Source organism: Numida meleagris, chromosome 3 (assembly GCF_002078875.1).
Source record: "Numida meleagris isolate 19003 breed g44 Domestic line chromosome 3, NumMel1.0, whole genome shotgun sequence".
NCBI lineage: Eukaryota > Metazoa > Chordata > Aves > Galliformes > Numididae > Numida > Numida meleagris.
The window spans coordinates 9,021,561-9,037,871 of record NC_034411.1 but is presented as its reverse complement, the minus strand read 5'-3'; the positions used below and the strand labels follow the sequence as shown (position 1 = coordinate 9,037,871).

At 42.5% G+C, this 16,311-nt stretch overlaps 1 protein-coding gene across 1 annotated transcript in view; it reads left to right on the top strand.

The window, feature by feature from the left end:
• ALK (ALK receptor tyrosine kinase) overlaps positions 1 to 16,311 on the top strand; it is a 53,015-nt gene that overhangs the window by 22,746 nt on the left and 13,958 nt on the right. The window contains exons 5-15 of the mRNA XM_021391827.1: positions 1,038 to 1,188; positions 3,206 to 3,337; positions 4,555 to 4,699; positions 5,547 to 5,729; positions 7,209 to 7,307; positions 8,029 to 8,193; positions 9,431 to 9,529; positions 11,279 to 11,465; positions 13,002 to 13,092; positions 14,013 to 14,077; positions 14,682 to 14,811. Of these exons, the coding sequence (XP_021247502.1) occupies positions 1,038 to 1,188; positions 3,206 to 3,337; positions 4,555 to 4,699; positions 5,547 to 5,729; positions 7,209 to 7,307; positions 8,029 to 8,193; positions 9,431 to 9,529; positions 11,279 to 11,465; positions 13,002 to 13,092; positions 14,013 to 14,077; positions 14,682 to 14,811 (1,447 nt within the window). The remainder of the gene's footprint in view (positions 1 to 1,037; positions 1,189 to 3,205; positions 3,338 to 4,554; positions 4,700 to 5,546; positions 5,730 to 7,208; positions 7,308 to 8,028; positions 8,194 to 9,430; positions 9,530 to 11,278; positions 11,466 to 13,001; positions 13,093 to 14,012; positions 14,078 to 14,681; positions 14,812 to 16,311) is intronic.

Sequence of the window (16,311 nt, the reverse complement as noted above, 5' to 3'; positions counted from 1 at the left end):
CAAAGACCCACCCTATGCTAGAGGATAGGAGTTAAAGAGTGCTTATTTACTGGAATAGGTAGGAAGACAAGGGAAAATTCTGTATCTTCAGCCTTGCAGTCACTATTTACACACTCCAGGTTGAATTTTACTCTCATGGAAATAGCTGTAAAGCTATGGAAGTCAGTGGGAAGTCACCTACTTATTTCAGATCTAAACTGAGCTATCTTGGTTTCACTTAGTAATGAAGTCAAGTGACTATGTCTTTTGTTGCAGCAGAAATGTGTGCTTCGTCATGATATTTATGACATGCTTTGCAATCCTGTGGGAGAAACTGCTTCAAATATGTAATGCTCAGTCTTTCTCAAATTGTATGTATGCTTATGTACATAGAAAAGGAGAGGGTGGATCTGAGCAATACATTGCTGCAGTCAAACTGAGTAAATCAACAATAGTAAGGACTTCTGAATCTTGACTGCTCTTAATAAAAGTCCCAGTGTCTTACCTGAGACCACAGCAGACTCTGCATGCAAACTAGCCTCTCCTGGCTGGAGACAGGGTGATGTTCACAGTGACTGTGAGTTAAGCCAGGGGGCTTTTGCCTTCCCTGTTTACTGCCAGTAGCGTGTCCATTTACTCTTTTTCATTCTGGTTCTGTAAACTGGAGATCTGTTTCCCATCTGGTCCACTGTACCAGGACTAGTTACAGTCTGCTTTCTCAAATTTCCCCTTCAGTATTGTGCATAAGGTTCCATTTAGCCGTACGTGCTGTACTCATTAGTTCTCCTGCTTTTGAACTTTGCAGCACTCACTGCAACCCTCTCAAGGGCATGCATTCTGGGAAACAAGAAGAACAGAAGACACATAAAACAGAAGACCTCAGTCTCCAAGCTTTGGGTTTAGATGTATTTAGAGTGTCAGGTCTTTGGGGTGAGGCCCTGCGATGCTGTGTGCAGTTCAGGTTTACAAAGCACTCAGTGCCCATAAGCCATTGATATTATCTTCCACTTGTCTCGAACAACTCAGGTTGACGTGTTCTTGTTTTCTTTTTCCTGCAGCATCTCAGGCTATGGAGCTGCTGGTGGGAAAGGAGGGAAGAACACCATGGTGAGATCCCACGGCGTGTCTGTACTGGGAATTTTTGACCTCCAGAAGGATGATACGTTGTATATCTTGGTGGGACAGCAAGGAGAAGATGCTTGCCCTAGTGTAAGAGACTGTCCTTCTTACTTTGCCATAATACCTACAAATCGGTGGAATTTTGTCTGTTTACAGAGAAGATCATTGTCTATGGGAGGCTTGGGTTTACATGGTTCAAGGGATATGCACAGTTTTACTGAGAGGATTTGAATGTCCAAAGATAAAGCACCATATCACTAGGCTCACTTCCTCTTCAGCGTTCAGGCCCCACTGATAAAGCTACAGGTTTCTGATTAATCTGCGTATCTCAGAGCACCTGTGTTGGTTTTCAGAGGGAGAAGTCCACCCTGCCTTCCTTTCCTCTGACTTCACAGGGCTTTGTCTTTGCTCTGCTGCTTAGTCCAGCCCTACCATTGGCATAATACACTGCAGTGGGAGATGCCCACCTCACAGTGCCTGTTTGTTTATTCTCTATGTGAGAATGGGAGAGACCAATGAATTCTTGCTGAGACAGTCCCGATTTTTGTGTTACTAACTAAACTATGCTGCAAATGTCTAGACAGAAAGGAGCAACTTCTGCCACTTGCAGATGCAATAATCTGTTAATCTTTTAGTATTCTTTGGAGGATTTGGGATTAAGAGATTGACATGAACAGAACTAATTATCTGATGAAATTTCACCTGCAAATTTGAGCTGGGCATTTAAATGCTGTGTGTTTTTCAACTTTTAGATGGCTGGCATCCAAGAAGTGAAAGCTTGACCGTCTGTTAGAGCAGAGAAAGTCTGAAAGATGCAGACAAGAAAGAGGGGTTTTCAAGGCCATGTGCTGAAATAAATAATGTTAAACCTGGAATTACACACATCTACAAACAAACCATAAATATGAAGCCTATTTGAAATAAGAAATGCCCTAACTCAAACTTCCATCTAATGTCTATAACTAGGACGTTCCAGCTCAGTGTAATATATGGAGTCATTAAATTTCAGGTCTCTGTAATCTCAGTGAGAATTTATTGAGTGCTAATGTAATTCTTTCATTGAAGCAGAGAGATTGTATTGACTTGTAGAAGGGACCTTTACTAGATTGGATTGTAATCAGTTATGTCTCCGCTATGAAGGATTTTTTTTTTAATTCGGTTGTAATCTAGTGGCTCCTCTGAGTCATTGACTTTGTCATCATATTAATCATCCCCACCCAGCTCCTGATCAATTAAGGAAAGGCTAAAGGAGAGGCTTGTTTTGCTCCATGGACAAGGCTACAAACTCTTAAGTAGACGCCATTCATTCTCTGGCACACCATTTTGTGGTCAACAAAATAGTCTGTATCTTGAGGAGGATGCTTTTATCAGGTCTCTGTTCCAAAAGGAAACACATATGTGAAAGTAGATGGAAACGTTCTACTATACAACTGTTTGTGCATTTTTTCCTTAAAATGTCATTAACTTAGTGAGTATGGTGTACGTAACAAGATAGGGTTACTCAGGTGAAACTTATAAAACAAAACAAGCAGAACTTGAGACTTACAGAAATGCAAAGTAAACCCATCTTACCATGCACTTTAGTGCTCCAATTTAAAATCAAAGCAGGAATTATCTTTTTTTAGATTGTAGTCTGGAAGTACTTAGGAATGATGGCTTAATGTTGTGTTTGAAATAAGTTAGTTAATTCAGTGATTTGCCTGATGTAGAAGGTTCATTATGTTTAGTGCTAAACGGTGGAGGGAAAAAATGCTAGGTGGGAACTGTGGGGGTTTTCTAGTTAGGCGTTTTCTTTAATGCTGTGTCAGCATTGCAGTCAAGGATGGGATAGCAGTTGTTTTTGTAGCCTTTGAACATGCTAGCTCTGATAATTGTGATATAAGTGCTGCTGGATTAATCTATGCTGAGCTCATTGCTACCATGCATGCTATAACTATTTAGGTTAGCTCTGGTACATCTGTGTGATCCTCCAATACACTTTAGCTCTTGATAGGCATCCACTGATTGGTCCTGTTGTTTGTTAGGGTAGAGGGGACCACAAGGCTTGCATATGTACAAGAGCATAGGAATTTATTTTCAGAATTCAGCCTTGCTCTTCTGTTTGCAGACTAATGACATTATACAGAAAGTCTGCATTGGAGAGAACAATGTGATCGAGGAAGAGATACGTGTGAACAGAAGTGTCAATGAATGGGCAGGAGGAGGTGGAGGCGGGGGAGGTGCAACTTATATATTTAAGGTATGGAAACGTAGACTTTGTGCACCTTCAGCATGAATACGTACTTCCACTTGCCTCCAATATCACAGCCTGACATATGTATTTTATACGCCTATGAGAAAGAGCCCACAAAGTTATCTCTGGGTGTCCTTCATTTCTAGCAGATAGCTGTAGTGAGCTGAGATGGCTCTTCACACATTTTAGAATGGCTTCATGGTATCACAGAATCATAGAATTGCTCAGGTTGGAAAAGACCTTCAAGATCATCAAGTCCAACTGCAACCTAACCATACTACTCTAACTCTAACAACCCACCGCTAAATCATGTCCCTGAGCACCACATCCAAATGGTTTTTAAACACATTCAGGGATGGTGACTCAACCACCTCCGTGGGGAGCCTGTTCCAGTGCTTAACAACCCTTTGTAAAGAAACTTTTCCTGATATCCAGCCTGAACCTCCCCTGGCACAACTTGAGGCCATTTCCCCTTGTCCTGTCACCTGTATCGCCACACTTGCTTTAGTGGCTTGGAAATGCCTTTGCAACAGTTTGAAACAGATTTTTTTTCAATGCAAACTGTGATTCTGAAGCATAATACTACAGCAAAGGGCAAATTCCTTTTTATTTAAATATGTCATTGTAGAATGTGAGATTCAGCCTAGGTATTTAACTTATATGATGTAATAACAAGAAAAGCTGAATATAGCCTGTACGTTTTCTATGGGCAACTCTACAGCTAGAAGCCATTGATTTGTACTGCTGTGCATTGTCTGAGACAGTACCCATTCCAAACACCATCTTCACCCTGAAGATAATGTGTTTGAACCACCTGACCTCTACATAATTTTACATAACTCTGCATGTTCAGACAGTTTCCAGTGCAGCAGTCCTTTACCAGTGCAGACGTTATATTGCATTGTGTAGAGCCTTACACCTTAGCTGTTTAATCTGATGAAACGTATCACATGGTAACATTGCAAGATTTGTAAGACCCATCAGTGTTGAAGGTACAATTCACAGAGCTGCTGATTGTCTCTGTTCCCTCTTGCAGACTTTGGTAGGAACAGTGCTATTCGTTAATCTTTTGGATGTTGGTGCATAAATAATGCAGTGGTAATTTGTAGTGTTCAGCAGTCCTAAATGCCTGCTTAGTGCAACATGCAGTAACAAGCATGTGGTTGAACTTCCATTTGTGTGTGTGACTCAGTCTGAATACTGCCTTTACTTCTGAACTTAAGATGGAGAATGGAGAACCAGTGCCCTTGATAATTGCAGCAGGAGGTGGTGGCAGGGCCTACAGGGCCAAAACAGACACTTTTCATCCAGAAAGGCTGGAGAATGATTCCTCCGTTCCAGGGCTGAATGGAAATTCAGGAGCTGCAGGTAAGATAAATTTATTCTTTTTAAGAAAACGATCATGAGTATTTGGTACTCCAAGATTCTGTGGGGATGAGGTGAAGTTCATGAAAATATTGTCTGAGGAGCATGGCAATACAACAGATACATGTAGGATGTACCCACAATGCCAGATACTTGGCCTAAATAAGGATATCAGAAATGGTGGAGTGCTGGAAAAATAGTGTCATACCTAGTGTCTGATAGTGTCTGATAAGCAAAGTTTGTTATTTTGATGAGGGAGTTTGCTGTGATGATAAGACCATACAGCTCCTTGCACTATTTTAGACATAGTTTCTTTGGCTTATGTGGAAGGAGAATAATTGCACGCTGGCTAGGAGTCTCTGTGAAGAGACCTTGTACTGAGCAATCTGCAAAGCTGAAAGTGAGTCACAGCTGAGCATGTTGTATTTAGAGAGGAGTGAGGCATATTTTTGCATCTGTTCTGCTAAATTCCTTTTGTTCCACATTAGAAACAACACTGGGATTTTTTTTTATTTTTTGTTTTTTTTGCCAAGAAGGAGAGAAGGCTCTGTAAGCCAGAAGCAAGTGGTTGGGGAGTAGGTAGGGATATCTTTTGGCATTTTCCATTGGAAGTACTAGTCCTTGTATGATAGCTGAAAAGAGGTGCAGATGATTAACATGATCAAAAGCCCTAAAGTAAGGTCACTGTAGAGCTGTATAGAAAGGACATCTCTTCTAATCAAGGAATGAAATTTGTTCTTTCAGCTGAGGTGCTTTGAATGAATGCTCGTTCAGTGGATCCCTATGGTGTTTTTTTTTTTAACAAAAAAAATAACCTTTGCCTATGCCTTTTCTCTTCTCTTAACCACAGGTGGTGGAGGTGGCTGGAATGATAACACTTCCTTCCTGTGGTCAGGAAAATCCTTGCTGGAAGGTGCTACTGGAGGAAGATCCTGCCCCCAGGCCATGAAGAAGTGGGGGTGGGAGACAAGAGGGGGTTTCGGAGGGGGTGGAGGGGGGTGCTCCTCAGGTGGAGGAGGCGGAGGATATATAGGTAAAGTGGCTTCGTGTTCAAGGTGTCCCTTCCCCTCCTTTAGTGCTAATGGTCAGCAAAAGCCTGATAGATAATTCTCCTATAGCTAGCATATTTGACTGTTATGTAATAGTATGTCTGTGTGTTGCCTTTTTAGCACTAGATGAATGTATGGCATTTAGTCTTTGAGCATAGCCAGATGTCAGTCCTTCAGCTGTAATCCTGGCTTTGCGCTCTGGAAAATGTGCCATCAAGATCCTGTGATTCTTGAGCCATCCATTTTTGGGTTATAATGCTAAAGAAGCGGGAGCCACAGGCTGTTTGCTCCATTGCCAGGACCAGTATTTTGAGTACTTTGGTCCTGGAGACTGGATGCCAGGTTTTATGCTGGGTGAAGGATGCAACTGCTTCTACTCTGCCCTGCTATGGGTAGGCCTCAGTCCTACACAGGTGGTCTTTGGGGGCAGAGCGGCTCCACTGCCCTGTGGTTCCTGTGCTCAGGCTGCCAGCCAGGACCCCTCTTAATAATGATGGTGGTGTTGACTTCAGGCAACAAGGAACTAATTTCATGTGGGTCTCAGGACAGCTGTCAGATGGCATTATGTTGATTATAACTGGTGTGGACCAGATTCAAGATCTCTACTAATCCTTAATCTCTTGGGCCTCATAGTTTCTTCAGCCATCTGCACTGTGGTGGACTTTTTAACCCCTGGTTCTCCACAGCTTAAATCAAGTCCATGATAGACTTGAAATTCTGAGAGGAAGCAATGAGTTTAAATAAGTGCATGTTTTGTACCAATGTTTCTCTGTAATGCTTCTTTTCCCAACAGAATGCCTCACGTGATATAATTTTGCTTTGCACTGAAGATGGTTAAAGAGGAAAAGCCATTTTTGTTGGGGGGTGGGGGAATCTTTGCATGTTTGTATGAAATACAATACTGTGCTTCTGACATGTTCCACAGATCGCTCATAGTTTGCTCCTGGTATGTTTTATATGCCCAAGCACAAATGAGCAACTGAAGAGCACATTCCTCCAGTCCCCATTCCTGGTGGACCACCCTGCTTCCAGGGTGCAAAGGAGAAGGATTATCAGATTAGGCATTCCCTCTGCTGACACATACCTCGATCAGCAAGGATACCGAACTGTGCACTGGTGTTTTCCAGTCTCTTGGTCACATTGATACTGAGAAGGGCTTATGTGTTTTCACAGCATCCAAATGGTTAAACATGAAATTCATACCTTCGTTTGCAATAGTTAGCCTAAAATAGAGCTAAGACTGTAATAATCTGCGGCTAGACATTGAAGTTCTAGACCCAAAAGACCAGTGTTTCATACTGCAACTCACTAGGTGATCCCTATATTTTATATATTTCGATTTATTCTCTTTTCTCATTTGGATGTCTCCCTAAATACACTGAAGCCATGCATGTTGCAATGCTTATCTGTATTTTAGTGCTAATGAGCCTCTGTCTGTTAAGGTAACTTCTGGTTTGACATAGGTGGCAATGCTGCAGAGGACAATGACCCAGAGATGGATGGGGAGGATGGTGTGTCCTTTATTAATCCGATTGGTACTTTATACACTCCAGCACTTAAAGGTATTCACGTTGGTCCGAAGTCTCTTCTAGTGGGTTTCTTTCATGTTAAGACTAGTTTGCATCTGTAGGACCCTTCTAAAAGCTTTGGATACATTTTATTGTCCTTCTGACAGGAGGGAGAAAGATCGCTTAGCCAATCCAGTGGAGCATAAATGGTCACCAAGAAATACTGCCACTCCAGCTATCTCTAGGCCTGTGTTTGCCCAGATGTCATTGTCTGGGTGTTTTCAATGTGTTTAGAAAATACGGGAATATCTATTTGAGCAAGAAAAGTTTGCTTAGGAACAGCAAGAAGTGTTTTCAAATGCAAATGGACTCTGGCCTGTTAGATTCAGCCAAAAAAAAAAATTGAAAATATTGCATTGTTTGATCTCAGAAGGAGTAAAGGCTAAGAAAGAGAAGAGTGAGCCTCACAGCCTGCTGGAAGGTCATGTTTTTCTTAGATTTGACAGCACTCTCCTTGCTATCCTGGTTAAACTACCTGCTGAAAGAGAGCCAGAGCACCTCAGCTGCAGTGAGGCTAATGTAGCTGGACATTATTTTCTTCTCGAGAAAAGGACAGCAGCCATAGAAGGCGTGGAGAAAACAGTTTCTCAGATGGGGCTTACTCCGCCACAGCTGGCAATTGTGACCACAATGCCTCCCTTTCTGTCAGTGCATAGAGGAATGATACGAATGATCTTTCCGGTATTTAACTTTGCTTCTTTCATCCATTCCTTAGTGACAGAGGGGCATGGAGAGGTGGATATTAGACTGCACCTTAACTGCAGTCACTGTGAGATGGACGAGTGCCGTGTTGATCTTGAGACTCAAAAAGTCATTTGCTTTTGTGAGCCAGGCACAGACTTGGCTGAGGATGGTGTGTCTTGCATAGGTAAGCAGATGTGTGGGGTAGGCTAATAACATGTGAAACAGAGAAAACACATGGTCAAAATCTGTAGTTTGGACTGTAAGACATCTGGAAAATCTTTTCTTGCCTCTTAAAAATGGCTTCTATTGTATGTTATCCATCTTCTTTTCTGCTGGTATTGGCTGTACAGTTATTTTGCTAGAACACAGACACATTAGTGCAGAGGTATGGTGCAAGGCGCAGCATGGCTGGTTTGCTTTATAGTATATCAATGGCATAACTGCGCAATGAGGATTGTGATACAGATTTTATCCCCAAGAGGCAAAGGGCAGCAGATCTGGTTGCAAAGACAGTCAAGTTTTGCTTTGAAATCATGGAAGTTTTCTCAGAAAAAGAGTTTTTCAGCTAAATTTCCAGGTTATTCCTCTTAAGAACCCCCAGGTAATGTACAAGGTAAAGGGGAGTGTCATTCCTGTGGATTTGGACACAGGAAGCATATGCAGGACCTGTCAAAAATTCTTCATGAGAGGTCTGTGAGGAAAACAAAAGACTGTACCTATACTTGCCTTACTTAAGAAACCAAATACTTAGAGCTCCATTACAAGGTTTTCCTTCATATTCTTGCCCAGCAGTTATAGCAAGTGACTCTATGCTTTTGGGATCCTGCTCCCAGCTTTGCCATTGACGTGGGAAAATTGTTCTGTATTTTTACCATGGCCACCTGTAAAGTGAGTAAAAGCGTGGTCATCGTGGTTCATTTTGCAGGGTGAAGTAAACCTTAATAGATGGTCATCGAGTGGCTTGTGATCCAAGTGAGGGTGTAGCTAGGGAATACTTTGTAGTGCATATGTTATCAGCTTTGTCTGCCCATACTAGATGCATTTAGGAGATGATATATTGCAGTCCTCCTTCTGCTCTGATTTGGCATTGATAGCAGCACTCTAGACCAGGCAATTTAATGTTCTTCGCATCTCCCCAGCCTCCTACCCCCAGCTTTTATGGTCTTGTTTTCATATACAGGGAGAGCACATGTTAATTCCTTGATAGCAAACCATCTGTTTTAATGGCTTGGTGTTAATTGAGGAAAGTGAAACAATGAGATATTTGAGTTCATCAGTCCTGAGAGATGATCGTGTCAAAGGTTGCTCCTTACACTATAGGAGCAGCAGATGAGTAAACGGAAGGAGGAGCAGAAAAATCTTGCTGCAAAGAAAAGTGTCTGCTGGAAGATTGTGCCAAAATGTAATTCCTTTTCCTCTTGTCTCTGTTGCAGCTGAGCCGACGGTTCATCTCCCTCTCTCCTTGGTTTTGTCAGTAGTGACTTCAGCATTGGTTGCTGCCTTAATTTTGGCTTTTTCAGGAATCATGATAGGTGAGTGTTTCTCTGCAAATGATATTTTCGTGTGATGGCTGGATCTGAGCCAAGAATAATTGGGCCCCGGGAGGCAAAAAGATGCAGTTTTTAGCTGCTGCTGTATTGAATGGTGCCTTCCCACACACACTCTTTAACTTGAGATTTCTGTAGTTGTTTCTAACCACGTTGACCAATTTGAGGAAGTTTCAGTTACTGACTGCATATTTAAAGAGATGTTATTGCTTGAGCTGTGGTGTAAAGCTGCCAGAACAGAGCTGCCACTGTTTTTGTGAGAGCTGCTGGTGCTTAATATCTAAAAGCAAACCTCTTTATTTGTGAGCCTATATACAGATTTAACCCCTTAATATATGACATTTAAGCTTGAAATTCTCACGAAGTTCACCTTTTACAACCTGCTCATTTGTAGAGCATGGATGTTCTTGGCATCTTTATTTGAAATTCAGGAAGGTATTTTTCAGCCTTCCATTTTCATATTTTAAACAATGCTTTTCTTGCATTTAGTTGCAAGCACAACAGATCTGAATCAGTGAAAATCAGCCAGTGATCCAAACCACAGCTCTGCCACCTTTCTTTGTCCACACTGTGTAGAACTGAGAGGAGGGGAGTGACGTACCCACAGTAGCAAATGGCAACTGGTAAATTAGATTTGCACAGCTGTTTCAGTTTTAAGAGTTTTGGGAATTATCGGTTGCACACACGTGGTCCTAGACATGTGATTTCTGGCCTGACCGTGCCCCTTTAAAAATTACTAATTATATCTCAGAGTGTGGAAGAATAATCCACTTTCTGTCCAACCAGACTATCATTCTCATCTCAGGAAAGAGCAGCAATTTTAAAAAGATGAAAGCAATAGCAATGAGGAGGAAAATGGAGGACAGGGAGGGCTTGTGGATAGGTCGTTACATCCATCTGCCTTTGCCAGTGCGTGTTTATGCCTTAAATTCTTCCTCTGAGGAACATCTGCTGGAGTGGATGCAGTAGTTGTTACAGTCACAGTGTTTGGGCCCAGTCCAGCTCCCATAGAAATCAAGGTAAAGGTAACACTGATTTAGCCTGTTCAAGATTGGCATCTTGCTTTGAAAAAAGTACATGTAGCATCAATTAGTATTCCAAGGAATACCCACAGGATGTCTCTTTTCAAGGCATGATTTCCAGTGAGATTTCAAAGGAACCAGTGAAGTGGTTCAAGAGATGTAAAACTACTATAAGCTGAATTTAAATGTAGTCCAGCTCTGTTGTTTAGAAACAGGAAGTTTTGCAAAATAAATTTATGTACAATGTATTATTCTGAAGCAACAGTATTCATTTTGAACAGCGTGGTTCAATAATTTATTTCAGGCTTTTGGTCACTTCTCCATGATTTAGGAAAGTTGATTATAGCCAGACTCTCTCAAGTTTGAATCTGGATTTATAAATGGAAAGTCCAGCTAAACTAAACAGGACAAAACAAAAACCTCAGGTTTGTGAAAACAGATCTCTGCAAGTGAAATTCATTTTGCATTTTCCAAGCGCTTAATGAGCAAGCTGGATTCTTCATGAGATACATAAGTCAAAGGTTCCTGGATAACTTCAGGTTCCATTTTCTGTCTGTAATTACTTGGTGTGCAGAAATATGACAGTATCGCTGTCTGTTTTGATTCACTGGAATTTGACTGCGCATCTAATTCCAGTGAGATGTACTGCACAGCTGCCCTCGTCTCCCAAAGGCAATCTGCATCTCTGGTTTACTGTGTTCTCTATATTTAGTGTATCGTCGGAAGCACCAGGAGCTACAAGCCATGCAGATGGAGTTACAGAGCCCAGAATATAAGCTGAGCAAGCTGCGTACCTCCACTATTATGACAGACTACAATCCCAACTACTGCTTTGCAGGGAAGACCACATCCATTAGTGACCTCAAAGAGGTGCCTCGCAAAAACATCTCCCTCATCCGGTAAATCCATCTTTGCCTTTCCTGTGCTCCACGTGAATGTGGCATCACTCTGGTACCATGTAGCTTTATACAAAAATCCCAAGGTGAATCAGGAAAGCTTGAAAGACATAGGTGCTAATAAGGATGATGCTCAGGGCTGTCCATGCAGCCTGCAGTGCCCTGGAGCTTTATTGCATTGTTACCACATTCCCCCTTGCCTGCTTATCTTGCTGGACTGCATCTGGAAGTTTCTAGCGTATCCTGTGCTGGTGCTGCTGCCTTTGTCACTTGGGCTCTGAAAGAACTTCTGAAGTGTGGCAAGCTGCAGAGAGCAGAGGATGCAGCTGGGAATTGATAGGGGCAGGGATGTTGGGCTATTGGGCAGGAAAGTGAATTACAAGCAGAAGAGTTATAGTTTGTAAAAAGTTGGTCAGGCATAGCAGAGCTGATACCTACAAAATGTTATTAAAGAAGTGGTTGAGTTACAGACAGTCCTCACTGTGGTTTCACTGCTGAGACTGCTCTCAACAGAGCACATTGCCCTTAGCCTGCACAAAAACAGACAACAGACACTCGGTGCAGCTCTGAGGTCAGACCTGGCACTACCAGGAAAGTGCCTGTTGTGGAAGTGAGAGTCTCTTCACCCAGACTGAGGTGCAGGAAGAACATCTCTGGGAGGTTCAAGCTTCTGCTGCCAGTGTATAACTCATGCAGTGTTAAGAGGGTCCTGAGATCTGGATGCAGCTTCATTTTCTAAGAGAGTTCACTTGTTGTTAGGAGATGTCACCCATGTGTTATCATTGTTGTTGCACCAATTGACTTAATACTCAGTGAGCGAAGAAGACTGAATTGGCAGGTGTCCAAAATCTGTATCACAAGGACATAGGGCAGGATGTGGTGTGTGATTATTTTAATTTTTCTTTCTTGTATCCTCCTTATTCAACATAAAACCAAAAGCTTCGTAATATGATCAGTGCTTGTTACGATTCTCAGCATGAATTCCTAGAGCCAAGTGCTTTACAAAGCGCTGCTATCACCATTTCCTTGCTCTAAGGTATTTGTCTAGAATCACAGAACAAACCAGGTAAATATCGTTAGTTTGAAATCTAGGTCCGTTGAGAATCATTGTGCTTCCTAGTTTCTTGTTTAATATCTTCTTCACTGGCAATGCATAAACGTGGAAACTATTAATTAGAGCATGGAAACACCAAGGCTTAGAGATCTATCTTTATTGTCCTGCTTTGGAGAACCCACCACTAGAGCACTGGCACCAAAGCAGTAGAAAATGCTGTCCGTTACACTTCGCAGTACCAGCAGTTTGATTTCACTGAGGACAGTTCACTTCTGAGGATTGCTTTCTCTGCCAGTCACATACATTTCAGGTCCAGGAACAATTACACAAAGGTTTGGTCCACTGTATAGTGTGAGGAGCATTGTTACCAGTGCCAACATCCAGATCTCCCTGTGTCACTGCCATGAAAATTGTGAGCTGTGACCACAGTGTTATAATGTATGTTCTCTGTAGTAAAACCTTCTTGTCTTCTCTGGTCTGTCCAGGGGTTTGGGCCACGGAGCCTTTGGTGAGGTATATGAAGGTCAGGTGGCAGGGATCCCCAGCGACCCCACTCCCTTGCAGGTGGCTGTGAAAGTAAGTGACAGTGTATGAGTTATCATGATGGTTTCATGCACTTTTCACCCAAGAGTCCCAATGCGTTATAAAAATTAAGATGAATAAAGCATTACCGTAGGATGTGTATAGAAAGGTTACTGTTCTGTGTTGCAGCACCTCCATCCATCACAGTGGTGGTACAGCTTGTCATATATGGGCTTGTAAGACTTAAAAGAAGCTGTTTATAAGTAGTAAATAGACAAATATTTCCCTTATAGCTGCCGTAGACAGCAAGAATGAGAAATAAGTTCACCCTCTGTCCATCCTGTGCATGCTGCTCCTGGTGTGGTAACCTGTTCAAAGCCTTTGAGTCAGAGGGACAGATATCTTCATGTAGCTAAGAGCAGCTGGCACATACATCAAAAAGCCTGTAGGCAGGAGGTGGATTTCCAGGGTTCTCGCCACTCCATTATGGGATGAATGTGCACTGAGTGCATAGGTAAATCTTAAAGGAGTCTTGTAGGGCTCTTCAGACCTTCAGCAGCTTGGCTACCTTGTTTTCTCCTAGAGGCTACGTAGCAGCGTAATCTTACTGCAGGTTATAGTTCATGGTTTTGACGGGAGGTAGTGGTATTGCACTGTCTGTGAGCTCAGGAGCTACGGTCTCATTCCTCTTCTGTACACAGTGGAGTCTCATATATTAGCACTGTTCCCTGTGTGCACTGGGGTGCTTCCTTTACCAGGAGGAGGGTGACAGTGGCTTTTACGTGTCCTGGTCTGTACCTTTCACCAAGCTTCACAGACTATTTTTTTAATGGTCTAGCTATAATTAGAGCAAGGTTTCTTTCAAGAGAAACAAGGATGGTTGCAGACAATGTTAGTGCTTTTCATTGTGTCAGATGTTCGACATCTGTCAGTTTAAATGTCTTCTCCTTGTCAACCCGTTCTTTCTTTTCCAGACATTGCCTGAAGTGTGTTCAGAGCAAGATGAGCTGGACTTCCTCATGGAAGCTCTCATTATTAGGTGTGTATGGATAAGATGAGCAAGGACAACCAGCACTGTAAGCCGAAATGTTCCAGATGAACAGATGCCATAAACCCAATGCTGTTGTCACATCACCTGTCAGTGACTGAGTCCTAGAATCCAAGGAAATAGTTCCCCGTCACATTAAGGCCTGGAGAAATAAGGAAGTACTAGAGACGAGGCCTTGAGGAATATGCCTCTATGTAAGCTGATCCCTGTGTCAGCATGTTATTTGGAACAACTCTGCCCTAGCCCAGCTTGTGCCCTGGGACACAGAAAGTAGGAGTAGATTCTTAATGGACATTCTGTGCTTCATATGACCACAAGTCTTGCAAAGAGGACACAGAATATAGGAAACTGAAAGGCAGCTAAAAGCCTCTCCTTCCCAGCCTCCACCCTGTTTCTGCACTGCGCAGACTGAGTGCAAGGGTAGTATTTTGGCATAATCCAGCTCCCCTGACTTTAAGATTTGTTACTTATTCTGGAAAAAAAAAGAAGAAAAAAAAAGTCAGACACATTCCCCACAGCAAAATATTTTGATTCTTTTCTATAATCGCTTTTTGGATCAAAGCTAATCCATTACTGAGCCTCTCTCTCTCCACAGCAAGTTCAATCACCAGAATATCGTGCGTTGTATCGGAGTGAGCTTGCAGGCACTGCCCCGTTTCATCTTGTTAGAGCTCATGGCTGGAGGTGACCTGAAATCGTTCCTGAGGGAGACGCGGCCTAGACCGGTAAGAAAATAGAAAATTGAACTGTGTTTAGTAAGCTGCTGCCGCAAGGCAAATATGTAACCATAGAAGGGCTGATCCATGCGGCCCCCATTTTCCACCATTTTAGAATCAGAGCTTTCTGTTGCCAGAGAGCTGCTCCTGAGGCAGGACACAAACGTATATACAATAAATGTTGCTGGGCTTATGCAGACAAAACTTATCCCTGGACTTTGCTATATAGCATTGCAGATCCTGTCTAATGAAACAAAAATATGTTGAACAAGAAACGATAAATCTGATATTTAAACTGTCAACAGAGTGCATTTCTGTGGATATCTGTCAAAAGTTCCACATAGGCAAGTAGATTATCCAGCCTGGAGCTGTTGAATTAATAGCAAGTCCAGAGTTTTAAAGATTTTCCCTGAAATCAGCATCAGTATGAAAAAAGAGACTGCTAGAAATGTGTGAGAAATGTGTTGTGACTTCTAGAGAGGAGAGGTACTTCAGAAGAATAGTATTTGCTCAGAGCAACTGGATTAGAAAGGCACCCAGTTGAAGTTCAATGCCAGGGCCCAGCTTCATACTTTGTCTCGACATTTATTTGACAGAGGGAAAAATGCTTGATTTTATTAGCACAAAAAGACATACACTGGCTCTGACAGATTTAAGTAAGAGTCTTCTTTGATGCATGTGGAAAGAGATCAACTCGGAAAAAAAAATCAAGTCCTTGCAGTCTAGTTTTCAGGCATATAAAATGGTATGTGCTGCCCAAAACCACTGCAGTCTTGGATAGGGTGCAGTGAAGTGACTTCTGCCTGGATAAAAAAAAGCTAAACACACAGAAATTCAAGGTGCTAGAAGTCTGAGTCTGAGCAAGCAGTCTTTATAAATAGAGGCTGGATTTCTGTAGCACTTAGAGGTTCTCTTGTCAGCTCATGCGAATGGACTGGTGGCAGGTAAATGGGGAAATCCATGTATTGCAATGCAGATTCTGCTCTCACCAGGTGCAGAGCGAAATGGCATGGGCCAAGGTGTGCTGCCTGGTAGGGGTGTTTTTCAAACTGCCAGGATAGAGCGTGCTGTGTGTATGAAGTGGCAGGTAAAACAGAGAGATGTAGGCCAAGGGCATCCATCACTTTGTAATGGAAGTCTCTTTTTTGCTCTTTAGGAAAGCCAACTCAGTAACGACCAGGGTCTTGTGAGGAAGCACACAGACTGCTAGTCCTGAGCAGCAGGAATTTTGAGCTGCTTGCAGTAAAGTGAACTTGTTACTTTTGTGGATGAAAATCCCTCGATATTTATAGGATGCAGTCATGGGAGCTTTTGTATCTGAGGGGTTTCTTTCTGTCCACACCTACTCCAGTCATGAGTTCCTCCTTGCCTGTCTGGGCTTTCCTTTCTGTTAGTGGTAGCTCTGTGCTACACCTGTGAAAGCTGATGTCAGAAGAGGCAGAGGATTCACTCCAGGCAGCAGCATACATTACATCCTTGCTCTTTCTCCCTTCGCAGTCTCTCCTTCCT